This window comes from Bos indicus x Bos taurus, chromosome X (genome assembly GCF_003369695.1).
Source record: "Bos indicus x Bos taurus breed Angus x Brahman F1 hybrid chromosome X, Bos_hybrid_MaternalHap_v2.0, whole genome shotgun sequence".
Taxonomy (NCBI): domain Eukaryota; kingdom Metazoa; phylum Chordata; class Mammalia; order Artiodactyla; family Bovidae; genus Bos; species Bos indicus x Bos taurus.
Genome location: NC_040105.1, coordinates 126,116,994 through 126,144,282, shown reverse-complemented (window position 1 = coordinate 126,144,282; position 27,289 = coordinate 126,116,994). Strand labels below are relative to the sequence as shown.

Here is a 27,289-nt window from a genome sequence, read left to right as displayed (position 1 = left end):
TTTATCAAGCCCATCTTTGCATGAAATGTTCCCTTGGTATCTCTAATTTTCTTGAAGACATCTCTAGTCTTTCCCATTCTGTTGTTTTCTGCTATTTCTTTGCATTGATTGCTGAGGAAGGCTTTCTTGTCTCTTCTTGCTGTTGTTTGGAACTCTGCATTCAGATGCTTGTATCTCCTTTTCTCCTTTGCTTTTCACTTCTCTTCTTTTCACAGCTATTTGTAAGGCCTCCACAGACAGCCATTTTGCTTTTTTGCATTTCTTTTCCATGGGGATGATGTTGATCCCTGTCTCCTGTACAATGTCACGAATCTCCGTCCATAGTTCATCCAGTACTCTATCAGATCTAGTCCCTTAAATCTATTTCTCACTTCCACTGTATAATCATAAGGGATTTGATTTAGGTCATACCTGAATGGTCTAATGGTTTTCCCCACTTTCTTCAGTTTAAATCTGAATTTGGCAATAAGGAGCTCATGATCTGAGCCACAGTCAGCTCCCAGTCTTATTTTTGCTGACTTGTATAGATCTTCTCCATCTTTGGCTGCAAAGAATATAATCAATCTGATTTTGGTGTTGACCATCTGGTGATGTCCATGTGTAGAGTCTTCGCTTGTGTTGTTGGAAGAGGGTGTTTGCTATGACCAGTGCGTTCTCTTGGCAAAACTCTATTCGTCTTTGCCCTGCTTCATTCCATATTCCAAGGCCAAATTTGCCTGTTACCCCAGGTGTTTCTTGACTTCCTACTTTTGCATTCCAGTCCCCTATAATGAAAAGGACATCTTTTTTGGGTATTAGTTCTAGAAGGTCTTGTAGGTCTTCATAGAACCATTCAACTTCAGCTTCTTCAGCGTTACTGGTTGGGGCATAGACTTGGATTACCGTGATATTGAATGGTTTGCCTTGGAAACGAACAGAGATCATTCTGTCGTTTTTGAGACTGCATCCAAGTACTGCATTTCAGACTCTTTTGTTGACCATGATGGCTACTCCATTTCTTCTAAGAATTCCTGCCCGCAGTAATAGATACAATGGTCATCTGAGTTAAATTCACCCATTCCAGTCCATTTTAGTTCGCTGATTCCTAGAATGTTGGCGTTCACTCTTGCCATCTCCTGTTTGACCACTTCCAATTTTCCTTGATTCATGGACCTGACATTCCAGGTTCCTATGCAATATTGCTCTTTACAGCATCAGACCTTGCTTCTATCACCAGTCACATCCACAGTAGAGAACACCAAACCAGAACTGCCTTGGCTCATGTAGGAGGCTGCAACTCTTCTCCTCCAAGGAGCCCTAGGGCAGTTGAAAAGTTCTGTTTAAGGAGCCAAGGTTTTTGCTCTGTGCCCTTTCACAGGTCTTGCTTTTATTTTTCCACAGAAACAGACACTGGATTGTTTACGGACATACACAGAAAAGCTAAAAACATCCTCCCATCAACTGAGTTGGAAATGCTGGCCAGGTGAAACTTGGCCTATCAGATACATTTTTTGCCCTTACCACTTCCACTGTAGTTTGCAGCCCTGACAAACTTTGTCAGTAAGAAAACTTCAGTAGAAACTATGTGTACAAGACTGTATTCTTAAAATGGAACATTTTAGTTTAAGTCCTGTGAAGGCATATTTGAAGTGGTTTTCTGATATTAACAATTCCCTGGATGACATCTTTGACTAAAACGTAACATCTTTGGGTTTTCTTTGAGAGCAGTGAACTTCTCAAGTGAGTTAATGAAATAGAATGCATTAAGTTCTGCTTCACTGTGACAGAAATCTGTGGCATTGATTTTAAAGTAATGGCTCAACGGTCACGATGTTGTGGTGTCTTATGATGTGTTGATGTGTTTTCCTTTCTTTTATTCATTCATTCAGCCCTTCTGTGGACTGGATCAGGAATATAAGAGTGAGCAAAACAAAAAGAATGACACATTTTGGTTTAATAGTCTTCAAGGGTAGGACATCCCTGGATTATTTTCCCTTCTGCAAATGAGGAAGCTAAAGCTTGATTTTCCTTTTTAAAATAAATTGCCCAGCATTGAGTAGACCAGTATGGGTTCAGGGGTGCAAACCAAAGTCGCCATCTCCAGTTTGCTCCTTGAGCTGGTGAATTATGTCACCTCCATATGAGCATGTGCAGCTGTGTCTGGGACCCAAATGCCCCCAAAATGAAAACAAATGTAACTGTATTTCACATTCTTGTTTTTAAAAGTTATTTGGAAAAACTGGACAGTTAAGGAAAATGGACTTTGCAGTTTCCACATGACAATATATTTTATGTTTCTTTAATGATAATGTATCCTGTTTTATGTTTAGCACAGCATTTTTCACAGGTAAGCTTTATAATTGAAGAACTTGAATTTGTTCTCTTTGGCTGCCCAATAGGTATGGAATTACTTGGAACAAAAACTTGAATACAATGTAATTCTTAATGCATACTTGAGCTGGGTATTCTCTGTGTTAGTTTTTGTAGTAGAGATTATTTTGTCAATTAAGGAAGCATTAATTTGACTTCTAGGAAATATTTATATGATTGACATATGGTCACTTTCATTATCGATTTGGCAGTTTTTAATATTCACAAAACAAAATTTGTAAGAGTAGTAGTCATGGTGATTTGATTCGTACCATGTCTATTCATGTGACCTCTCTTCTTGGTGCACTAGTAGTAAGCAGGAAAAGCAGCCCAGATGGGTCACACAGGCTTAAAGACTTTGGAAATCTTCTGTCTAGAGCCAAGGTCTCAAGCTGGTGGGCTGGATCTGGCACACAGAGGTGTTCTTTTAAAATTTTAAGTGAATTGCCAATCATTTAGAAATTGAGAGATTTCACATTTTTTAAAAAAATCCAGATTTTCATCTTCTCTTGAAATATCAGAAGATCTGGCAGCATCGAGCCTGCATTCCTGTTGAGCAATGCTAGGCTGGAGCCAAATAGCTGCTGTATCTTTAGATAGAACATGAGCTCTGAAACTTGCCACAGTGTCCACCACTCTGTTATCTCCTTGACACTAAGGACAAGGGTCGGGTGCCATTATCTGAATGTCTTACTATTTTGTAAGACCTGCTTGGCTTTTACACACATGTGACTTTTCAACCCCAGGTCTATTGCGCTATTGCGACTACAAAGTTAGAGCCATCCTTCCTCTCAAAATAGCAGTGTGTGAATTTTCAAGTGCATACTAGGTGATGCTCATTTGAAGGGAATACCTTAAAAGGGTTGAGGGTAAACATCTGATAGGAGGGGTAACTTCTGATGGGACCTGATTCAGAGCAGGAGCATCAGTACCACATCTTTGTTTTGGCATGTGAACTTTTAGTTGTGGATCTCACTCTGTGACTGGGGATCGAACCCAGGCCCCCTGCACTGGGCAAGTGAATTCCTAGCCATTGGACCATGAGGAAGCCCCATCTTTTATTTTATATCTTGTTTTTTAAACTAAGTGCTTCTGTTGAAAGAGCGAGATATGTTAAAGGTCACAAATCATGAAGTAGAAATTGAAGCTTTGAATTTTATAATTACAGGATATATTTATGAGACTCTTATAGAAACTTCTAAAGAAGACCACAGAAAATAGCGTAATTATCAAATCCCTGGAAATATGATAACCTTGTAAACTATACGGTGATCAAACTCTGGGGACTGCCCTGGTGGTCCAGTGGTTGGGACTCCATGCTACACTGCTCTGGCCCCAAGTTCAATCCCTGGTTGGGGAATTAAGATCCTGCAAACTGTGCCACATGGCCACAAAAAACAATTGATAGATCTCAGAAAGGAAGAGGTCAATGGAATCAAATAGATAAAAATGGACTGACAGACTAGATCTTAAGCATTCTCACCACACAGAGACAGAGTGGTAACTGAGGTGCTGACTTGATAGCAATAGTCTTTTCACAGGGTATGCATGTCAAGCCATCACGTTGTATTGTATACCTTAAATATGTACAGTTTTTGTCATTGTGCTTCAGTAGAGCTGGGGCAAAATATTGAAAAGGGAAACAGGCCAGGAAGAGTTGGTAGTAAATATGACAGGATAATTGGTTTCCATATTGTGCACGGAGTTCATATAGATTGTAAGGCCTGACATATCAGAGAGTCTCCATCTCTGTTGGCTAAATGAATTCTCCAGTAGGGAGATGGGTAAAAGACATTCACGTTCTATCACAAAGTAAATGAACACATGGAAAAATGTTCAGCATCACAGATGTGCAAAGATGAGCATATTCAAATAGCAACGAGGTACATTTCTCATCTGTTAAGTCAACAAAAACAAAAAGAAAACCTGATGCTACTATGGTTACCTTGGAACCAGTAAACACTTACTCATTGCTGGTAACATTGTAAGTTGGTAAAAAGCTTTTTTGGAACATTATTTGGCAATATATGGCAAAAGTCATAAAGATTGGTACCCCTTGATCCAGTAATCCTATCTGGGGGAAATGTGTCCTAAGAAACAAGCTGTTCTAAGAAAAGAAAAAAGCTGTATGTTATGGATATTCATCACAGTGTTGTTTATAAGGACAAAAATTAGAATTTAAACATCCAGCATTAGAGAAATGGTTCATTTATTCAACAAATAGTTTTAGATAAATAATTATGATACTTCTAAGTAGTGGAATTCCATGTATCTGTTCAAAATTAAAATTTTGACACTTGCAAAGCAGTATGAAAGAATTTGTATAATACAACCTGATTAAAAATGTAGAATGCAAAATGGTATATCTGCTGTAGTTATAACCTTGTCAAGTGACATGTACATATGGAGAAGAACTAGAAGGCACCTGGACAAATGTAAGTAGCACTCTGAGTTTTATTTGTGTTGTTATCCTGTTGGGACACGTTAGACGTTGAGAGTCTTCAGCTTTTACCTCTTAAGTCAACGCCATATCACAAGCAGTGATGTGTCCATTGATCACACAGTAGGTGTTTAGTACATAATTGTGAAACACAGTGAAGACTCCTGCCCAGCACCTGAGTGCCAAGCTCTGATAGTCTGGTTCCTTCTTGCTTGCTTCATTCCACCATCCCAGGCCTCCCCCTTTTCTTCCTGTGGTCTGTGGCAAGGCATCTTGGTGTCCCACGTGACAAGGTGTAACTGTCTGTCTCAGAGCTTCCCATTGGTGTGCAGCAGGCCCGGGGGTGGACCTTCACGTGTCTGGATTCTGTGTTCACTGCAGGGGAGCCATGATGAAGGGCAGCACCCGTTTCAGCTCCTGGTTTCCATCAAAGAAGCAGCTAAACCCCACCTCAGTGTCCTGAGCTTCTCACAGCGCCCCCTCCCCTCCAGCTGTGTTCCCGTCTCCCTGCTCTCAGTATACTTTTCTCCTTTAATTAGGTCAGTTACTTCATGTCTGTTTTTCTTTTTTGACATGGTTTCCTCTGGCTGTAGGGCCACATATTTTCCCCATATGTCATTGCCTCTGGAGCTTCGTGTTGCAATCGTTTTTCAAGGGGAACAGAGAGCACACTGCTGAGGGGGGCTGCTGTTGACTCTTTGCCTGCCCTTTGCCGGCATGAGCATTCCTATTTCTTTTGGGCCTCGTTCTGTTTGGTTTCATAGTCTTCATCGTCAGTTATGTTTGGACTGAAAGATACTTAAGTAAAAATAACGGTAAAGTCAGAGAGATGTCTGGCAAAGGTGCAGCACATTTGTTAAGGTTGCTGGTTTATTTATCTCCCCTGTCTCCATGGTGACTAAATCCAGGGCTGGGATTTAATGGACTTAATTTTGACCTCTTGTACATCTCTTGACTTTCCCAGCCTCTGATATAGAGAGAATTCATTTTTACCATAAGAGAGAAACTGCCTCACTTAGAGAAAGTGTCCGAATTGGACTCTGGAAAAGTGGTATCTCCAGAGTCTTCGATTCTTCTGCCATGTTCAATCAGAGTTCATGGAGCACTTGTAGAGAAAGTGAAGTCTTTTAGATAAACATACACATACACACGTAAACATGTGCAACATTACCATTGGCCCCAGGAAATACTTTTTTTCAATTAAAATAAAGTATTGTTAATGTGAATTAACTCTCAGTGAGAACTTTTTAAAAGTGAATCTTTTCTAAGAATATTAAATCAATTGGAACATTGATTGGATATTATAATTTTTTATTTTAAAAAAGTATCTCCTTTATCTATTACATCATTCCAAGTCTCCATGCATAGAAATGTTGAAACCATATTTCAGAGTTCAAATGTATTAAACTAGAAAGGTTAGATTTGACTGGGATTCCCACAGAAGAAGTCAGGTTTGGACATTGGAATTCAAATCTAGTGCTCTGTCCATACCCAAATGATGTGAAATGAAAACATGGATCTCTGAACAGTGAGGTAGGTAGAGTCAAACCATCTTGAACTTGAAGTTGGTTCAAATCATTTCGTAAAACTTTTTATCCTCTTCTGTATGACACTTTGAGACTTACAAGAAAGATACTTCAGTTTTAGGAAATTTAATAATATATCACAAATCGAGTCAGTGCCATATTTAATGCTAGTGTATAGTGTGTTAGTTTACTCATGGATAATTTATCTATTTGCAAGTCCTTTCATCTTCTCTAGGAACAAACTCACATGTGTTAATTTTCTTTAAAACCAAGCAAAGGAATTAGTAAATGATTCATGAGGACTGTACAAAGACTGAGACAAGATAAGCGACTTAAGTGCCCTTACATCCTTATTCCTCAATAAAATATTAGTGTTAAAGTCTGTCATCAAGTTCAGTTCAAGTCTGATAGGAACTTGTGAATACTTAATGTTTTTATTACAATTGTTTAACATCATAAAACTCAATGGATATGGAAGTTGTTTTAAGGTTTTCTCCATCATCAACTCTTCTATTAATAGTACAGAGACTTGAGAAGCCAACAACAGATGTTCACTGGTGAAAGAAATCCATACTTGTGAGACGAATGTTGGATACTCATAAGTTCTGGGGTTGAAACCTTGCTCAAGTGTCTTACAACTGTGAAGTTAGAAAATTTATGAGATTAAGATCATAGTCATATACATTTTATTATGGTCAGTACAGTAAGCATAGCTGAGGTCAAAGCTTTTACAGAAGTTAAAACGTCAAGGCCGAAAGCTGTTAACAGTGCTTGCGGAAGCATAGCAAGCACTTTTATCCTCATCACTATCCACATCCACATCATTATCATCATGTTATCCTTGTGTGTTGAAAGCCTACTGTGGAGAACTGTGCTTATTTCCTCATGTCTTTAATTTTTAATGTTTTACTTTGGTTTTAATAGGTCTAAGGATGAAATCAATTTAAATTTAAAAAGGATGACGTATATTAAAATGTGTTTAGGATAATAGTCTCATTCTGCTGTCCTATCAGCCAGATAATTCCTTCTTTGTATAGCATGTCTCACTGAAGGATCTCCATCTGATGGGTGAACATTTAGTTTCTGTACCAGTTCTTCACCTAAGTAGGAAAGCAGTGGTCCTTAGGTAGTTTGGTGAGAATTTGTGGTCTTTCCAAGACTATGGAAACCTCTTAATCCACATGATATGTGTGTGTTATGACCATTTTTATACCTGCTTTGTGCATGCCTGCTAAGTTGCTTCAATCGTGTCCAACTCTTTACGACCCTGTGGACTGTGGCCTGCCAGCCTTCTCTGTCCATGGGATTCTCTAGGCAGGGATACTGGAGTGGGTTGCCATTTCCTCCTCCAGGGGATCTTCCCAATCCACATCTCTTATGTCTCCTACACTGGCAGGAGGATTCTTTACCACTAGTGCCACCTGGAAAGCCCATACTTGATTCGGGGGTATGAATTAATAATTCCCTAAGATATTCCAAGTGTTTCTTTCCCAGAACCAGTGGAGTTTTTCTGTGGATTCTGGTGAGGAGTTTGTATGTAGTATCAGTGTACGTGGCTAGGGGATTCCTGATCCATAGTGTGTTATTCACTAAAGTAGGCTCAGATGCTCACTGAGAGCAACCTGCAGGTGTCCATATAATACACTTCACCCTCAGATGCTGCAGCGTGCATATCATTATGTGGTTGCAATTTTGAAATTCTTAGACCTGCTATCAGATTTGCTAAGATTCTGACACTTACTTTGGTGGTGGCTAGGAAAAGATGTAAGTTGAATGTGAAATAAGCTCCATTTTCAGACTCGGGGGACTTTTTGTTTATTTTTCACCACCAGCAAGTGAAAAGCACTTTATATTGCTGCCCTTTATCTCCCACATTACATGGTCACGTTATTTGTAGTGTTGAAACTTGAAAGGCCCGTGTAGGAAATAAGAATTGAGGGTCTTGTTTATAGGTGTAAAACTGGAGAATTGGTGTTGAGGATAGTGGGGCAGGAGGTTTGAGTTAAATACTATAAGTGATGAGGAAAGGGATTCCAAAACAGGAAGTTACCAGCATGGTAGCATTATATAAAATCTTGAGAGGGTTCCGTGGCTCTTTATATTACCTAAGGATGGTAGATTTTATAAACACTGACCACAAATAGAGGGTCCTTCTAACCTATTGGTTTTCACATTATATTCCATGGAACCCTATAACTCATAGAAATGTTTCAGAGGTTTCACCAACATTTAAATTAGATTTTTAAAGTGCATCGAACTATTTTAAAGACAATAAAAAAGCAACAGACACCCTCAACTGTGTTTCATAGAAAATTTTGACATACACGAGAACACTTACTGAATGACTTTAAAGTAAGTAAAGGTTATTAATGTCAGCTTAAAATAAAATTTTGAATAACACTTATCTGTCATCCATCAAAGTCAGGATAATATTTCTGTTGTGGGAATAAAGACAAAAGGTCTTCAGTGAGACCATTACACTAAAGCCATGTGTTAGGGCATCGGCCTGCAAAAGCTGAAGTTACATTTTGGTTTCCAGTTACCGTGAGCACTTATCCATCTGTTATATTTAGATTTTTTTTTTCTAGTACCTTTAGGAATCTGGAAACAGATGAGTATTGCTTTCAACTTGAAACCACCATAAAAGGGGAGAGGTAGTCAAGAGGCTGGAGGCGGGCTCCAGTGTCATCCCTCAGATGGGGCCGTGTGAATGGATTAGGGAACCTTGCGAAAGCTCTCTGTCTTGGCCCATAGCTCAAAGTGTTCAACACAAGTCTGAAAATGTATGGGTGCAATAGTATAGTTCGTGAGGAGATTTTCAGGGCTGCTTTGATGATGCTCGAAAAGCCTTACAGTGGCTCTGGCTTCTTTCTTTCACTTGGAGGACGCCGTACTCACTTTGCTCCTTTCGTTCTGGGTTGGACCCCATTCTCTGCCTGTAGTCTAAGCCAGTACCTGCCTTGTTTATCACTGAAGTTGATTTGTTTTTAAGTGTTTGCTTATCTATTTTTATTTTCTGCTAAAATTTTATTATGAAGATTTCCAATTTGCAATGATGGTGTGAAGAACACCTGTATCCCCAGCCTCTGGAGTGTCCCATCAGCATTTGACTCTGCTTGTCTGATGACATATCTAGTCATCCCTCTGTCTGTATCTGTCAGTCCAAATGACTTCGGGATGCATTTCCAAGAATATGTGGTAGATTTCACCAGTGAAGTAAGTTCATGTATTTTACATACTTTGAGTCTGGCTTTTCGAACAATATACAAATATGCCTAAAGTGGCATAGTGTCCCGTGAAAGAAGATGTCAAATAGATGCCCCACTTTTACTGGGCAAAAAAATGAGGAGCCTTATTTTAAAAGTCGCACATTTTCTGGAATTCTGGCGTGGAGTTGGAAAAGAATACTGGCTTATTTTTAAATCTGGACTTTTTTGTGACTCAGACATTGCTGACCCCTGATAGAGAAGGGGGGGTATGCTTGTAAATTTTGTTTTCATCGTTGAGACAGGAGCCAAATAACTTCCAGTTCTTACAGAGAGGCAGGATGTCATCTTTAAAAGTGTTTTAAAAAATACATCAGTGTTGGTCAGTCCAACAAAATCTGTTGCATTTGGAAAACAGGGAAACAATTAACTAAGGACTAAATTTGCTCTCTGCTAGATCCTGTCCCAAACCCTGGTGTCAAGGTGTTAAGTGCAAATTATTAAGAAACACTCTTGTTACAATTGGGAACACTGAGACTGGGATGGAGATGAGAGGTTTTCAGTGTGGCTTTTGCCCCCTTGATGTGGAAAGCATGCCCTCTGTCCTTGCAAAGCTGCATTGTTGTTCTTTTTATTCTCAATCCCAAGAATCCCATCCACACACTCTCCCTTGGCCCCAGGGTTGGCTGGGTATATTTCCTTCTGGAAGTCTTCCCTTGCACTCCTGAGTTAGCTGGCTGAAGAGCCCTTAAAAGCATTTCCAAGGAGTTGGGCCCCCTCCCTATAGGGGCTAATCCCTCAGTTTCCACTTCAGTTCCAGCTGCTGTTGCCTGGGTAGAAGCAGATCTCTTCGATGCTTCCAAGCTGTGAAGCTTCCAAGAAAAATTTAATGTTTAAGAATAAAAAGTTAGGATTGGGGATATGGGTAAAGAACTGGGTGGTTAGATATATCTTAAATGTGTCAGAAGAACATGGATTTTAAAAATTACCTATAGGGTGTTTTAAAAATTTAAGCAATGCCCTGAGACAGACACACTACTTCTTTGAAACCTATTAGAAGTCCTTAGCGCCATGAAAGGATAATGCCCTTTGGTCTTGGAAGAGACTTATTAGGTTGCAAAGGTTTTGATTCCTCTACTACTTACTTGCTCTTTGATCTGAGACTTTCATAAGCTCTGATAATAAAACGGATTTACTGTATATGGTGTAGTAGAGAGGTTTAAAACTGTGTCTAGTTTCTGTTATAATTCAAGTTTTTGAATAATTACTATTAACCTGATTTGATTTTGTTTGAAAACTGTTGTTTTGTATATGAATACTCTATATTCTGTCATTCATATGTACAGGGCCACCCTGGAGTAAACGACATGTCCACAAACAGTTTAGAAACTTCACTTCCTTACTGCAAAACAGATGTTCAAACCACGTAGAAATTGATCAGACTGTGTACCTAGTAGGAAGGTGGAAAGCTTCTAGATTTATGGGGACAGGTGACAGTATGAGCTTCTATTCTTAGTTTGCCCTTGCTCCCCTCTCTTAAGGCAAGACAGTTAATCTTTTTAACATCTCAGTTTATCCATCTGTAACACCTGTACTCTTCTTTCATGAAAACCGTACCTGGTTTATATTTGATAGCATTTGAGGACTTGATATAGAAAGTGGCATCAAGGCACAATTACTCTGTAGAAATTATTCGTATGTTGAATGATAATCTTGACAAATTACTAATTACTACATTTAGAAAGTTACAACTCTGGAGGGAATTGATATTTGATATTGTTGTCCTGTGTGTTCTAAGTTACCATCATAACAGTAGGAAAATAAACCCTGTTTTGGCTGTGTTACAAAGGGATTAACTCACTTCTTCAAGTGGTTACTAAATCTCCAGCCCTCTGACAACAAATAAAAAGTGCTCCTTGTTTTATTTAATTTTTCTGGGGAAAAAAAGTCTTCTGACCAACCTTGGCTTAATTTTTTCTTCTGTGGAGAGCTTTCCAAGTTGTTCTGTTTGTAAAGAATGAAGGATAAACCATACTTAAAGCAACTTAAAATTACCCTCTACAAATAGGCAGAGGAGTATGCTTTTGATTTTTAGATCAAAGCAAAGAACCAAGATTGTGTGGAACTTGTTTATTATATATTTGTTTCCTGCTACTTGTGCCTTTGCAAAGAATCAAATATTAACGAAATAGCAAGAGGATTAAATAATTAGACCCTAAGGAAAACTAGAATACTCGTATGCCTGTTTTCTAAATTCTGTGTCCTTGGAAGTTTTGGGCTAACATGAGAGAAAGAGGATCCTTGCTAGTCCTTTCGCAGTGTTCTGCTACTAGATTTTAGTGGTGTATAAATATGTGTGTGTCTACTATGAAATTGGTTAAGTCGTGTGAAAAATGAAATCCACTTGAAAAATTAAAAGACACTATCTACTGAGGTCCAAAGCCTGATTTTTATATATATTTTTCTTTTCCAGATTTTTTTATACTACTTTTCAGTTCATATAGTACTTGGACACACAGGATTTAATTTGGTTCTTTAAACAATCCTATAGGGAAGGCAGGTCAGGTATTCATGTCTCCATTTTACTGATGAGGAAGAAAAATTAAATTGGCTTGTGATCAGGTAAACGGGGTTTTTGATTCCATGTCTATTGCCCATTCATTGAGTTACAAAACAATGAAGCCAACCAAATGTTCACTGTTCTGTGCATTAAATGGAAGCTTAAAATGAATTTAACTTTTATAATGTTGTCTTCATGTACTTTGACAAACGTAACTTGTAATTGATTTTGCACTTGCTAAAAACTTTCCAAATTAAACGTCCTTTTTCACAGTTCCTGAATTCATCTTTTCTCTATCCACTCCCTTGTCCAGTGTAGTCATTTATATAACATATTTTAGCATTTATTTATGACCTTAAATGAGTAGACAGCTTGAAGAGAATTAAAATTAGTTTGTTTTTGTTATTTTTAGTATACTCCTGGCCCTCTACACTGACCTGCCACAACACCGTGACCGAGGATCCCTGTTTTAACATCTAACAAAAATTACTGGTAGACGTATGTTTTAACCAGTTGCATATACTATGCTGATTTATAAGCATTAACCCCTTTTCCTGAAACCCAAAGAGTTAATTTTGTAAATGTTCACTGTGAGATTGGAGTGGGAGTGGGAGGGAGATTTCTTTTTCTTGTTTGTCGAAGAAACAGGGAGGAACAATCTAAGTTGGTTAAGTCAGTGACAGAGCGGGAGTTGCCTGGCTTCTAAAGTGAAATTTAAAAAAGCAAGTGCCCATTTCAGAAAAGACTGACTTTTGAGATGATAGAAACTAAGTTGCTCTTCTGCTTTACAAAAGGAACACTCACAGGGTCCATTTAAAGCTCTGATGCAGAACTGGAAAATCCCTGACAGGTTTCCATAAGGTGTGCAGTGTTGCCTTCCGGGCGGGCAAGGTGAAGGTCAGCTGTGTGACTCAGCCACACCGGCTCTGGCTCAGTGCTGAGCATGGGCTCCTGTGCCCGTCTGCTGGCCTAGGAGGCCCTGTGCCCAGCTCAGCTGGCTCCAGGCCAGCTTCTCCCCAACTGAGAAGCCACCTTTTATTTTGTTCAGTAGATGAAGAAGAGAATGTGCACCTGTGAAAGTCAAATACCATATATACTTTATACCTTTTCTGCCTAAAGAGTTGATGAACACTAGGCGCCTCCTCAATCTTGAGGGATCACATCTCGGTTGTCCCGGTGCCTCACGGTGCAGCACTGCACCACGATGAGCACATGTGTATGTTGTCAGGATAAGTGTTTGACTCAGTTTATTGTCTTGTAACTCATTGGCCAAGCATTGTGGTTTGGTGCAAAGAGCACTCAACTTGGAATCAAAACCACTTCCTGTCTGTGTGGCTTATTAGCTGAGGGTAACCTTAACGTAGTTGGCACGGGATTTCCAAGTAGTATCTTCTTTGCCTGAACAAAAATAATCTGCCACTTCAGTAAGCTTTGGTGGGTGCTGCCTGATCCACTTGAGATCTCTTCAGCCTTTTCCTTTCTGTCTCTTTCCTTGTAAATCACAATGCTGCTTCTTTTAGTGCAAGTTGACCCTTGGTATTAGAGAAAGGCAGTCTGATCAAACTCACCAACTTTTTTAGTTAATACATCCCATCATTTTAAACTTTGCATATCTCTTACATCAGTGTTTGTAATAATAGACTTGAAATAACTTATATGTCTATCCGTAACGAACTATAAATTGTGGTTCATCTTCACAGCTGAATACCATATACATGTTACAAAAGTCAAGGCTCTTGAAGTACTAACATGAAAACTCTAAGATACATTGAATAGGAAAGGTAAGGTGTAGAAGAGTATGTGTAGTGTATCATTGTTAGGTTTTTTAAAAAGAAAACATGTACATGGCTGTCTGTGTTTCATATGCCCAGTATCTCAGGAAACATAAGACACCAGTATCATTGGTTCCTGATGGAGAAAGGGGAATAGGTGTCTGGAACAGGCAGGGGAAAGGAATTTTCACTATATACTCTCTTCTACCTTTTTGTCTCAATATGTATTTTAAAAAGAAAATAAATCCATATGCAGAAACAACGTTCACAGCAGCATTATTCATAATAGCTAAAAAATAGAAGCAGTTCATGTTCATCAACTGGTCAAAGAATGAATAAACAAGCTGTAGGAGAAGGCAATGGCACCCCACTCCAGTACTCTTGCCTGGAGAATCCCATGGATGGAGGAGCCTGGTAGGCTGCAGTCCATGGGGTCGATAAGAGTCGGACACGACTGAGCGACTTCACTTTCACTTCTCACTTTCATGCATTGGAGAAGGAAATGGCAACCCACTCCAGTGTTCTTGCCTGGAGAATCCCAGGGACAGGGGAGCCTGGTGGGCTGCCGTCTCTAGGTTCGCACAGAGTTGGACACAACTGAAGCGACTTAGTAGCAGCAGCAGCAGCAGCAACAGCAGCAGGATATCCAGACAATAGGTATCATTCAGCAGTAAAAAGGAATGAAGTACTTAAACATCCACAACACACAAGAGCCTTGAAAACATGCTAAGTGAAAGAAAGCAGCCACAAAATTTTTGGTCACACATCATATGATTCCATTTACATGAAAATACCCAAATAGCCAAATCCCCAGAAACAGAAAGTAGATTAGTGGTTGCCAGGGGCTGGGAAGAGAGGGAATAGGGGGTGACAAAAATGTTCTGGAATTAGATAAGGGTAATGGTTGCACCACTTTATGAATATACTAAAACCCACTGAAGTGTACACTTTTAAAACGATTAATTTTATGCTGTGTAAGTAGTATCTCAGTAAATAAAATAAAAAACAACTTGGTGAAGTCATGAACGTGGAAACTTTGAGTCACTGTGAACATATAAAACAAGAAACTTTTAAGTTTGCACCAAAGAAATCTTTCTGTTGTAAAATATTTTATATAGCATTGCTGATAACACTGAAAAACTTCATATCCTTAGCTACTTTCACTAATACCCACCAGTGAATTTTCTGTTTTCTAGTGGAACATTGTTAACCCAGTGAAGTCCTGGTTGATAGAATTTTAAGCAAAATTACCAAAGAAAGGATTTTCAGTTATAAGGGATTGAGAAATGGTGGCTGCAGGCATTCCCTACTTCCTACCACTAAGAGAGAAAGTGATGGGAGGTTTCAAAGAAGCCTCAGAATCTTTGGAGAAGCCTGCCCTTCCTCTCCTCACAGCTGACCTCAGGGCAACCCCTGCCCCTAGCCTGCCTCCCCAGTGAGCCACTGAGCCACCACTTCCTTGGGTTGTCCGGGTCATGTTGAGTCACAGGGTTTGAGAAGCCCTTCCTAATAGGAGGGGCTTAGCTCTGGGGCTCTGGGGTGAGATTGGTGGACCTGACAATGTGACCTCTCTTCCCCTAGTCACCAAGTGTTCATAGGTGCTGGGCCATTGCCATCACAGCATCAGCCTGTCCATGGGTTGGTCAGAGAACAGTCTCCTGTCAGTCTTCCCCACTCCAGGTGCTTACACCTGAGCTCATCTTGGGTTGGGCACAGCAGGGTGACCACCGTGTATCCTGGCTCAGGGATGGGTTAGACAAGGCACAATCTCAGCTCTGCCACTTCTGAGACCTTCGGCCTGAGTGTGCTCACTCAAGTGAAGTCTCCCCACAAGCAGCCTTACCTCATCTTGTAAGTGGCCTAAGAAGACCACGTCTTCAGCTTCATGTCCTTGGCATTCTATTCTGAATGAACTCACATGATCCAAGACTAAGCTATGGTTCCTGGAGTACAGGCAGCCTCTTCTTGTTCATCTTCATAGGCAAACTGAAGATCAGAGGTGTGAGCCACAGGGAGCATACCTCATTAATTCGCCTCATCAAAGCAAGGCCTTTTTGATCATGTAGGAAGGTCTGATCATCCACTGGGCTCACTAGGCCCTTACATGTAGGAGGGACGTGGGGAAGATCCTTCCCCAGCCCAAGACTGAGCAGGGGACCTAGATCTAGTAGGTCCTGTCTTTTCACTAGAGGATTAAAAGAGCAGAGTTTCAATCTCCATAGGTTTCTGTAATCTGTAAACCTCCTTGAAAATATGGGAGGGACAGTTCTCCCCCTGGATGGTCCTGCTGCCAAAGACTGATTTCTCTGAATTCCTAGGACTTTCAGAATTGCTCTTGGTGGCCCCAGTCATTCTTGGGCCCAAAATCCTTGCAGCTGGGCTCTTGGCCAAGATCCTGAGCTCTTATCTTTTTTTCCACATGTCCCCTGTGAATTGAAGATACATTCCTCTTTTGCAGGAATTTGCTTCTTGGAACATCTATATTTTTAGAGTGAAATTGAATAAATAAAAATAGGTTGTACTTGCTGCGTGCTAACCGCTGTTATAAATGTTGCCAGTATTTACTGCTTCGTTTTTCATGACAGCCCTGTTAAGGTTAGGTACTCTTGTTACCTCCATTTTAAAGATGAGCAGAGTCACAGAGAAGTTAACTAATACGTGCTTGCAGACAACCACTAAGTGGTGGAGGAGGCAAGAGTCAGTTCTAGACATTCTGGCTCCACAGCCCATGCTCTTAGCTACTATGCTGTATTCCTTTGAAACTTTATAAAACATAACCCCATATTAAACTCAGGGAAAATTCTATGTTATTTGTCTTAGAACAATGTTACTTGCTCAAACAATCTCATATAAAATTAAGACTTGATTTTCTTTTGTGGAAACCTTCCAAAATAGTTATGGTGCGGTCTGAACCATTTCATCTCTTGAGTCCTTGAGTACAGTGATCGCCATCACCATTCGTTTGGGTTTTCGTGCCTCTGACAACCCAGTCTTGTTTACATTCAGTCTGTATTCATATGCTTGTTCTCTTTGATTAACATACCCCTGGAAAACTAACAAGAAGGTTTGGGGTTTGAGGCAGACGTGATGGAGGCTTCCCGAGTGTGTGACCTGTGGTGGCTTCTGCCACTCTAGCTGTGGACTCCTTCTCGGGCTGTGTTGGCTGGACCTCATGTCACCATCATTCTGTTTGTGTGCTGGCCGCCAAGTGAGGCTTTCAGTCTTCTAGAACCCCATTTGGCCCTATTGCCTGACAAACCCTAAACTTCCTGAGTGATGCCCAGATCATGGCTGGATGCCTGTCGTGCCCATGTGCTCTCACACTCACTTCTGGGCACCATGACCAACTCCAGAGAACCACTCGTGTTTGCAACTTCTACCCTGAATTGTGGGGCTTCCCCTCTTGGGAGATGAAAGCACCGATGCAGAATGAAGGCTTGGAGTTATTCCAGTCCTTTGATGCCTGAAGATAGGTTGTATGTTACTAGTGAAGATATCACACCCTGAAGCAGGGCTCATAAGGTATTATGATCACACCTCTGGTCCCCTGTAGCAGAGTTAAGAGTAAGGAGATGGAAGCTTATTTGATTTGCTGTTCTTTCCTGTTACATATATTAATCAGCTGGCTAAATTATAGGCTAGGTTCATGGAATGTTTAGCTCTCAAGCATCTATCAAAGGCTTGAAATGTCCATAACAGGTGGGGGCTTGGTAAATGCCAGGACTTAGCATGATTGAATGGGTGTTTTGAGTCATGGCACATGGCAACATGGAACTAAAACAGATAGATCACAAGTGGCTGGTAGAAATAGACTGGGAGAGAATTTTAACACCTAAAATATGACAAAGATTTGTCCTTACGAGCTTCTCGGTTTCATGAAGTGTTCGTTTTCCTCTAATCAAAACTCTGTGTTTGTATTCTATATTTCCTTCTAAAACTCTTTCTGATTTTTCTCACTTCCTCTTTATTTCCTCTTTTAAGTGACACTTCAAATATATATATTTAAATCTGAGATCATCATAGTGGCTCACTGTGAAAGTCATTTCTTCACTGTTGTCCTGATGGTGATTTCTGGTTAGAAGGCCACAGAAACATCTCTGGGATGTGGTTAGGATAGTTCCTACATCTTGGTGAGAGTGTAGGAGCAGTATGGGAAGGGGCAGACTTTGGGGACAGGAGACATTTAAAACTGTTACTAATCATGGAGTGACATTTTCAAAAATCAAATGGCAGAGGCCATGGCACGTGTTGAAATGCTTGATCTGTGAGTCTTACACGAAAATTTTCTGAGCCCTGGTGAATTGTGAAATGAACAGGCCTTCACAGGAGTGAATGAACATTTTCAGGGTGCTCTGCTGGTGCCAGGGCCTTTGGTTCCATGTATTTTATCTCATTTGTAACAGATCTTCCCCTTTGATAGCCACCCTTTCTTGAGCGAAAGCTTCCCCTTTGGGGAGGAAAAATTCCAGGTTCGCTTTCATTTGGATCTTACCTGATATAATTGCCCCTTGTAAGGTTCTGGGGGTCCCCTTGTTTTATTCTTTGACCGGTTGTGACACTGAAGCAGTGACTTTGCAAAATTTGGCTTGTCAGTAAGAAAAAGTACTCTTCTCACCCTAAAGATTGACAGGAACATGAGATGGCAGAAGTTGTCCTGGCCTTTTTCTGGCAAGAGCACTTAGGACAAGAAATACTCTGGAGAGTGTAGCATTGAATCACACCATGTCTCAGAGCATGACTGGGTGCCTTAATCTCACGGTTGGAGTCGCTCGGGAAAATTGTTGGCGGAAGGACTGGGGAGCCTGACAAAGTTAAAACTTGCAGTGTATTAATGTATTAGCAGCAGGCATGGGGAGAAGAAGAATGGAAGAGAAAAATTAAGGGGAAAGTAGTGATAGGTTCACAAATACTCCATTTCAGGTTGTTATCAGCCTGTTGTCTCTGGCTGGACTCACGGCCAAGTAGCTAAACCTGAGTAAGTTTTCCGATTTCTTCAGTAAAAGAAAACTACGGTAAAGGGAGAAGGGTCACCACAAGCCAAGCTGTGAGTGAGGAACTCCCAAGGTGTGGCCAACTGGGTCACTGCATTCGCCATGTTTGACTCTTAGGTTGCACCCCTTTGAACTTTGGAAGTTTGATCCTCCCAGAGTTGTTTGTGAGGTAGAGATTCTGAGTTTCGATTGCAGGGTGAGAATCCCCATGAACATGATTCCACCCGACCTTACCCTCATCCCTATTTCTCTCTCAGCTTGACATGTGGGAAGCCATTAAAGGGGCTTAGTTGTTGACATCTCAGAAGAACCTTGTTATAAAGCTCCACTCTTGCCTACACTGGCTCTGCCTCCCAAGTGCCCCATTGATTCCCTGATCACCCAGAATCACGAATGACCTCAGAAGGGCGGCGGCCTCTCCCATGCAGTGCACCTAAGCTGTCCTTTCAGTCCTGGGCCACAGTGGCCCTTTCAGCTCTCCTCTCCATGCCCACTGCCCAGGGTGCTTTCATGAAGGTTGTCCTCCTGCCATCTCAGGGGAGAACCACCGTTCCCTGTCAGAGCCCCTCCCTGCTTCTGGAGTGAGTGAGTAAGGAAGAGAGGCGCTGTGTACTATGGCTCTCTTGGCTATACGCTCCCGCCCACTCTGGGCTGCATCCTGCCTCTGGAGCGGGCCTCAGTCTTCTCATACTTTTGCTCACACTGTCCCCTTTCTTGGAATGCTCCCTCCCCTTCTCTGTGCGCTGCAGTCTCCCCCATTCTTCAGGGACCAGGGCACATATCACCACAGCCATCTAGCCTTGTCCAGTCCCCCAAACCCGATGTGATCTCTGACTGTGATAAATCTTGATACCACTTTTCCATCTGTCTTGTCGTACGCAGCGTGCCACGCCTGGCCTGCTAGTCATCTGTATGTTGATCTTGGTACACTGCAAAGGAAGGGCTGTCTCTCATTCTTTGTGACCAGCAAAATATTTTGCACTGCACAGTGAGACACGTGTTCAGGAAGTGTTATAAAATCAATGAATGGATGGGGTGGTGTTATCTATAGCTGCAGCCAAAGGTAGGTTAAATGTAAATGCAGAGTGGTTGGATGACAGGAGTGTGTAGCTAACCTCTGAAATGGTTCTCGGGTTCTCCTGTGAGAGGAGACTTAGACATTGTGATGCCCAGCACTCACCAAAAATCATCCTGATGTTTGCTGGAGCAGGCGAGGCTGAAAGGCCTGAAACATGGCCTTTAGACACTAAAGAGATTTGTTCATCAAACAGCAACCAGCTCCACCAACAGTACATGAAGGTGCTTTGTAAACAGGACAGTGATTGTTAAGGATGTTGGCACACATCATGCTGTTAATATGTAACAAAGGTGGCTCAGACACTGAGTAACTGCCAAGGTTTCTGAACCACCGAACCACCTGCTCTTCTTACTGAGAAATTGATTTTCACCCAGCAGAAGGCCTTCTCTGTTTTGGTTTTGTGAAAGTTGTAGCTTTGTGACTTGAGGACATGGGCAGTGGGGACAGATGTCAAAGCAGATGGTGGTCATACCTCATGAATTTTTTAAGAAGGCAGAGTTCACCTCCTTGGTGTAAACTGCAACATAAATGCTGTTGTCATTGCCCGAGTTCCCAGCTCACTCTGGCTTGTTGGAGTTGACTAATTAATGAACGGTCAGAAAGCAGTTCTCTTGCTTCTGTGTTTTTTCTTGTGTTTCAGGCAAAAGAGATTTAGGTGTATTTGCTTATTTTGTATGGCTCTTGGTCTGTCTGTATTGTGTTGCCACCTTTGACGAGGATCAGGCGGATAAGGGAATTACTCTTCTTGCCCAAGGTCCTGGGGGCCCACTGCCGAGCTTATTGTTCAGAGCAGGCCAGACAGACGTTTAAAAATACCTTAGCTCTACCTAAAAATACACCTCACTAAAATCGAAAATTGAGAGTTTGTAAAGGTTAATCATCTGATAAAATAAGAGCATTTCCTCTGAGTGAAAAGTTTGAGTTTGTATTAGGGGTGCGGCATAGTTCAGCCTGGCCGGTCTCCCTGCCAGAATGCAATCAGCTGAGATAAGGAGGCTGTGGAGGCATGGCGGGAGGGCAATGTCACTTCCTCTCTTTCCCCGGGCTTTTTTTTTTTTTTTTGACACTAATGTGTAATAAATCTGCCTGTACCATCATGTCATTTGACAGCCAACCAGGAATTATTGATAGTTTTTGCTAACTTTTAGAAAAACTTCTCTTTAAACATTTGAAGAGCATAAGAACCACGAAACCCATTGGTTCATTCATCATGAAGCGTGTATTGCTTACCTGTGGGATCTGGGAACAGGAAACCAAGTAAAGCATGACCTCGGACCTCGGCCCTCGGCCTGCGGGGAGGAAGGAGGGGGTGCGGAGGGGATGCGTGAATAGGGTGAAACCAGTGACAAGCACTAGATGAGACGCGGCATGACCCAGAGTGAAGGTTGTCTCCTTTTCTTACACTTCAATGGCTAAGGCCACTTTTTAGGAATCCAGGTGGGACTATGTCTCCGTTTCATATGTGCCTTCATTAATGCTTCTCGTCTTTAAATACACTTTTTCAACACACAGCTTTCATGGGGAGCAAATTGGGGAAGAGAGTAGGGAGAGTGGGGTGGGGAGCATGGTTGCTCTTTTAAACAGGGTGGCCAAAGAAGATGACACTGCAAAAGTGCCTTGGAGCAAAGCCTTGAAGGAGGCAGAGGAGCAGCCATGAGAGGCTCTGTGCTGAGGGAATGGCTGTGGGGATCTGAGGTGGGGTGTGTCTGGAGGGCATGAGGCTGAGGAGGGGCAGGGATGAAGCCAGAGAAGGGTCAGGACAGAGGTGGGGGACAGACTCACAGGCCATCCTCAGGACCTCAGCTCCTCCTGGAGCTCCATCCCAATGACCAGCCTCCAGCCAGCGTCTGGCCCGTGAAGCCATTAGAGCGTGTTAGGCCGCCATGTTTTTGTCCCTATTTCTACCTTTACTGTCCCTGGCAGTGAAAAGCAAGAGATTTTGTTTATAGGACAGTGTCTCTTCCTTGGCGTACATAGTAGGTATATATGCGTGTATGCTGCTCCCTCCTGCCCCACGCTGACACTGAGGAGATATGTGGCTAGAATTGCCCTCTTCAGTATTCTGCTGATCTCTAGTGCAGACCAAGGAGGACAGAGATAATGCCCTTGATCTGTATATTCTTCATGTCTAATCCCTTTTAATTATACTGGTAACAGAAGTTTATCTCTTATAGTTACTTTTATCATTAACAGCACACAAACTCTCCAGAAGACCAAGTGCAAGCTCTTTAGGCATATAAAGTGGATTAATGAGGGTGGCTCAGCGTTAAGGTATGCCAGGGCTGAGTCTAAATTTTATTCCGGTACAGGGATCACTTTCTATGTGGCCTCTCTGGCTCTGGAGCTAATTTGGATGCTGAGTAGCCCCACAGGTATTTATATGTAGTGTTTGGTATTTTTACTGGGTCCTATTCTTCTCCCTTGGATCACCTAAAATGGTTAAGAATTTTCTAGTGGGATTAAGGTTGTGATCTCTGGGGAGGGGTGGGCCATCTGCTCTTGGTTATTTTTGTGTTAGCCACTTCCCCTTAAATGTATGTTCACAACTGAGCCGCAGCCTTATCAGCTGGGCTCGAGGGAAGACTGGCGTAGGTGCTGCTCCTGAACTTGGTGTCTGAGCCATGGCTTCCCATAGACACTCAGGTAAAAGCTTCATATTCTTTATCTTCTAGCAAGCACAGTTTTATTCAGGCACTGAATCCATCATTGGTCTAAAAGATACTTTTCGATGAAAGTATTTTAGTCTTGTCTAAATAGTAAATAAGTCTAACTCATCTCTGTTCTGTCCTTGCCTTCTTCAACTGCTGTTTTCAAGACAAAAGATTATTCTTACTCAAGTAAAATCATCAGTTTGAGTAGTATATTTTTTAATACATAAATATACTACTATATCATACAGTTTCCAGGACATCTTATGAAGCTGGAGGAGACTGTGTGAGGAAGGAGGTTTTCTTTGTTATCAGGATTTTTTTGTTGTTATTTATAAGACACAAATCTTCATCTTGACAGTGCTATAAATCGAATTTAAAGTATTTGGAAAAGGTCAATCAGATACAGAGCTGGAAGGAGGAAGATTTATAACTAAGAAAGTCCATACTGACTTAACCATACCTTCTCCTTTTCTGAGCTGTGTTTTGAGTCTTCCCGAAGAAACAGCTATGATACTTTTGATATGACACGTAGATTATTTTTTTTAACTTTACAATATTGTATTGGTTTTGCCATATATCAACAAGAATCCGCCACAGGTATACACATAGATTATTAACTGTTCTCATCAGAAAAGGGGTCAAAGCTTCAGAACCTCTGGAGCATCATTATCATTACAATGAGAGTTTTCCTGACATTGAGAAAGCCCTTTGGCCATGGACAGGACTCCCGAGATAGAGCCAAAGACCTGAAGGGGGGCCATTTTCCCCAGAAAGCCCAGTTTTCTGGAGTTAGCCTGCTGCCTGTCTCTCCTGCAAAGCCAGGAACGTCGCTGTGGTTCTGTTGCCTTCTGCCTAAGTAACAGTTCCCTTTCTTAGCAACCAGGCACTTTGTGCCATCTCTCAGCTTTCAGATTAAGGGGTTAAGTAATGATCAGTGGCAGTCTTTTGGAAAAAACATTTTTGAAAACTTGTAATTGACTGTCAATATTGAAACAATGGAAATACTTTTAAACTTCTCTTTTGGTATTTAAAACAAATACACTATAATGGAATGCACTGCTTTAGGGAATCAGCATGCAATGTCTTCCTTGTTCCCAAGTGTTCAAGAGCAGTCTGTTTTTCTCCCCACCCCCAGGAGCCCCTTTACAAACACGGCACCACACGCCTGAGATTGTGGTAAGCGGCCAGCATACACTTTCTTTGGGTGTAGACAAACTAGTCAGCTGTAGCAGTTGTTCCAGTGGACCTTGAACGTGTGTTAACTGGTAGAGTAACTCCCTGTTTTATTTACTAATTAAATGACAGAATGGGGAAATATATTTCAAAGGTGACACGTTTATAACACACCCAACCTTGGGTGTTTAAATGGCACCAAATCCTGACATTACTTTTATGTAAATCTGAAGGCTCTAACTCTGACTGGACAAACTGCTGACACCGTCTAGATGTTTTTTTCAATCAGGAACTATTTTAATAGTTTATTTTAATCAGAACGCATCTTCTGTTGCATTAGGTTCATAGGTCCGTGAAAGCAGTTGAGAAAGAAGTGCTCACAGAAAGAAGCCCCATAGTGCCCTGAAAAGGACTTTGTGTGGACAGAGTAGAGGCTCTGATGACTGAATGGATCTTAATCCATTTTTAGGGACCATCCACATACTGAGAGGACCTTTCAAGGACAAAAACTGATGCTTTTGTATTGAATACTTACCGTTTGCAAAGTTCTGCAGGTTTCATTCCTTACCCTTTGGCCTTTAAAGTTGCCGATGGGGCAGATGGGAGGGCAGTGAAATCATGTAGCTCCCTTTCTAGGCCAGAATATAAAGGGAACAGTGGGCAAGGGGAGAAGACCCAGTGAACTGGCTTCCGGAAATCACAGGAAAGTGGTAGTGAGAAACCTTGTTCAAGGGTGAGACTGAACGTTTTGTACTTTCAGTGACTACCAAACGGCCGCCTGCTACTTTGCTACAACTAGAGAAACGGACAACACACGTTCTGTTGGCTGCCAGGTCAGCGGGCCTTTCTCTCCGGTGTGAAAGGCAGAACGTGCTGCATGTATTGTGTGCGACGTTCAGAAAAGCTCTGTGTCAGAACAGAGCAGTTCTGGGAGAGGATCTGCCCAGGGAAGGTTCAGGGGCACGGAATGCTTCACTGGATCGTCTCTACACAGCCCCCTCCTGATCCCAGGTGTCATCTAAGCTAGGTTACCTGTGACCAATGAGCCAAAAGAGAAATTGCAGGCAAGCCTCCTGAACGTGGTCTGTTTGTAGGGCAAAAATGACTTTCGAATTGTCTGTGAAATTCTCTGAAAGCCCACTTCTCAGTGGTGCCTCAGAAGCCCGCCCCGCGTGGGGGGCACCTCCAGGTGTGCGGGTGTGGCTGCTGCATAAGCCTCCCTTTCATCAGCTGAGGCTTCGCTCTGTTGAATGTTCTCAGGAAAGCAGTATACCCTTTCTTTAGAAGCCAGCATTTGTACATGGAGTGACTAATGTCTTGTCCTGGACTTAGCAATTAACAGACCAGAAATAACCTGCATTTTTTCCCCATTTGAGTTGCTGTTCATTGTTTATACTGTATATTATGCCACTCGTGGAAAGCACATAGTTAGAAAAATGCTACCTAGTCATAATATTCACTTTTTCCTTAGATATTCTTATTGTGGGCCACTTGGGCAGGAGGGGGAGAATGCAGATTAGCAAGAAATCCCTGAGAGAATATGTATAAAACAGAAACAAGATTATTAAATACAAATTGTATCTTTAATGAGAAGTTTATAATAAACAAATGTTGTGTAATGTTGTATTTCTTGTATGTGTACATGATTAAATTGAAAGCCCAAACTTTTTATTGAGATACTGAGGTTTATATAGGGCCCTCTTAGCATGTTGGATATAGCTCAGGAATTTTCTGAAAGAGGAAGCTTGTTTATTAAGTGAAAAATGATTTGTCTTTTGAAGCAGGCATAGCGAGAAAGTTAGGCTACCATCTTGGAATAAATACTAAAATTTGATCACCCAGTCACATTTCCAGCTGCATTCCAAGTGGCTAAGTCTATAAAGGACTGTCACCTAGACATCAGCACCTTAGAGTCCCATGAGCAGTCCCTTGATTTTCTAAAACAGAAATATTTGTTATTAAATGTTTTTAATAAAAGAGGTTTTAAAAGCTGAACAGCGATAACTCACCTCCACTCAATCCATAGGCACGAACTGTGGGACCCACGTCGCCTGGGCCCTGGATCGGGTCTCCAGGGCTGCTAGTGTACTTGCAGTCATTCCTGTGATAGAGGAACCTCACTAGCACGCAGGGGTGAGGGCCACACTGTGAAGTAAGATTAGTCAGAGATCTCCCCTGGGGCACACATGTTCTGGACAGGGACAGGCAACCTTGAAGGAAAGGATCGTTCTAATGTTATGTATCCAGTGTCTCATCTTTTGATTGATGACCTGCACTTTCCTGATAACAGCAACAGGCCAAGGCAGAGAGATCTGGAAATTTTGGAAGGTTAAAAGGTTTTGTATTTCACAAACTTAGAAATTGCTAAGGATGTAGAAAATTGTTCCCTAAGAGCTAAACTCCTAAGTGGATCTCATTCAGTAAGATTAAAGAGGAGATAAAAATGCCATCTTCACCATTTTTTCCCTCTAGTCTCTTATTTCTAGCAAAGGGGAAAAAAGGAAAGTGTAGAGATTTTCTCTCATAAAGTCAGATCTTCACGGTGGATCATTTTGGTGGAGCCCACAGATCAGAGTGTTTGCTGTCTTTTAGGAACTTCTGTCTGTCTCTGCATTGTCATTTATAAGCCATTTTCTTAGAGTTGTTGATCTATTTGATGACAAGTAGTAACAATATTTTGCTCTTGTGCACATTATCCATATTTTATGCAGAGTTCTGTTGTGGTAACTATTTCTGCAGCAGGAATGTATTACCCCAACTTCTACCTAAGTATTCTGCATGAAGGTTTGAAATAGTTTTTGACCAAATAATCATAAAGTTAGAAAAACACGAGGTAATCTCATTCAGGTTGCCCAAGTTCCACTTATTTGGATTTATTGCAGAAAAGTACTAAAGTTCATGAATTTGACATCGACATTGTTAACATGCTTCGAGTATTTCCAGCCTGTTTACTTATTAGGCAATAAAGCTTGCATTCCTAGAAGTGCCTATTTTATCTTGACAAATAAGTGTTTCCACATACATGAAAAAGGCTCAAGTCAGCTGTGGAAATTGTTCTAAAAGGGTATGCCCTTTGAAATCTGTCACTCCATCTGGATACAAACTCTCTAAGTATACTGTGGCGGGACATATGAAATAACCCTGGACTTTTCATCCTACAAGAAGAAGAAGTAATGCCTATAGTGAGGATTCAAAAACACCAAGTGGTCAGACTTTAGAAACTTAGTGGTACCATTAACCAGGGGTTGAGTCACTGAATTTTCCTTCTGCTTGGTTGACAACCATGTACTGTAGGTGTGAACAGTTTCACTGGCAGAGTCTGTTTTCAACATACTCTTGTTCTGCCGTGTTCATTGCTGAGCCATGGATTATGGATTAGTTCACTGGGTGCCTAGAAACTCTGAGCAAGTCATGTTCCAGAACTGTGAAAATTAACCAGTGAAGAACTTGGCATTGGTAAAATAGTTATTTGAAAGTATGTGGTTTTAAGCTGGGAAGGGCTTGGCAGGTAAGATCTTATGGTACTGTGGACCACAGTGGTTT

The 27,289-nt window shown here is 41.4% G+C and overlaps 1 protein-coding gene across 7 annotated transcripts in view; it reads left to right on the top strand.

Moving 5' to 3' along the window:
• FHL1 (four and a half LIM domains 1) overlaps positions 1–27,289 on the top strand; it is a 65,087-nt gene that overhangs the window by 30,873 nt on the left and 6,925 nt on the right. Inside the window, exon 1 of one of the 7 annotated variants that reach the window (XM_027534928.1) lies at positions 22,433–22,565. The exons of 5 other annotated variants lie outside the window; for them this stretch is intronic. In XM_027534928.1, the coding sequence (XP_027390729.1) occupies positions 22,544–22,565 (22 nt within the window). In that variant the 5' untranslated portion in view covers positions 22,433–22,543. Of the gene's footprint in view, positions 1–22,432; positions 22,566–27,289 lie in introns of those variants that run through there. One more of the 7 variants, XM_027534921.1, reaches the window with a different exon arrangement.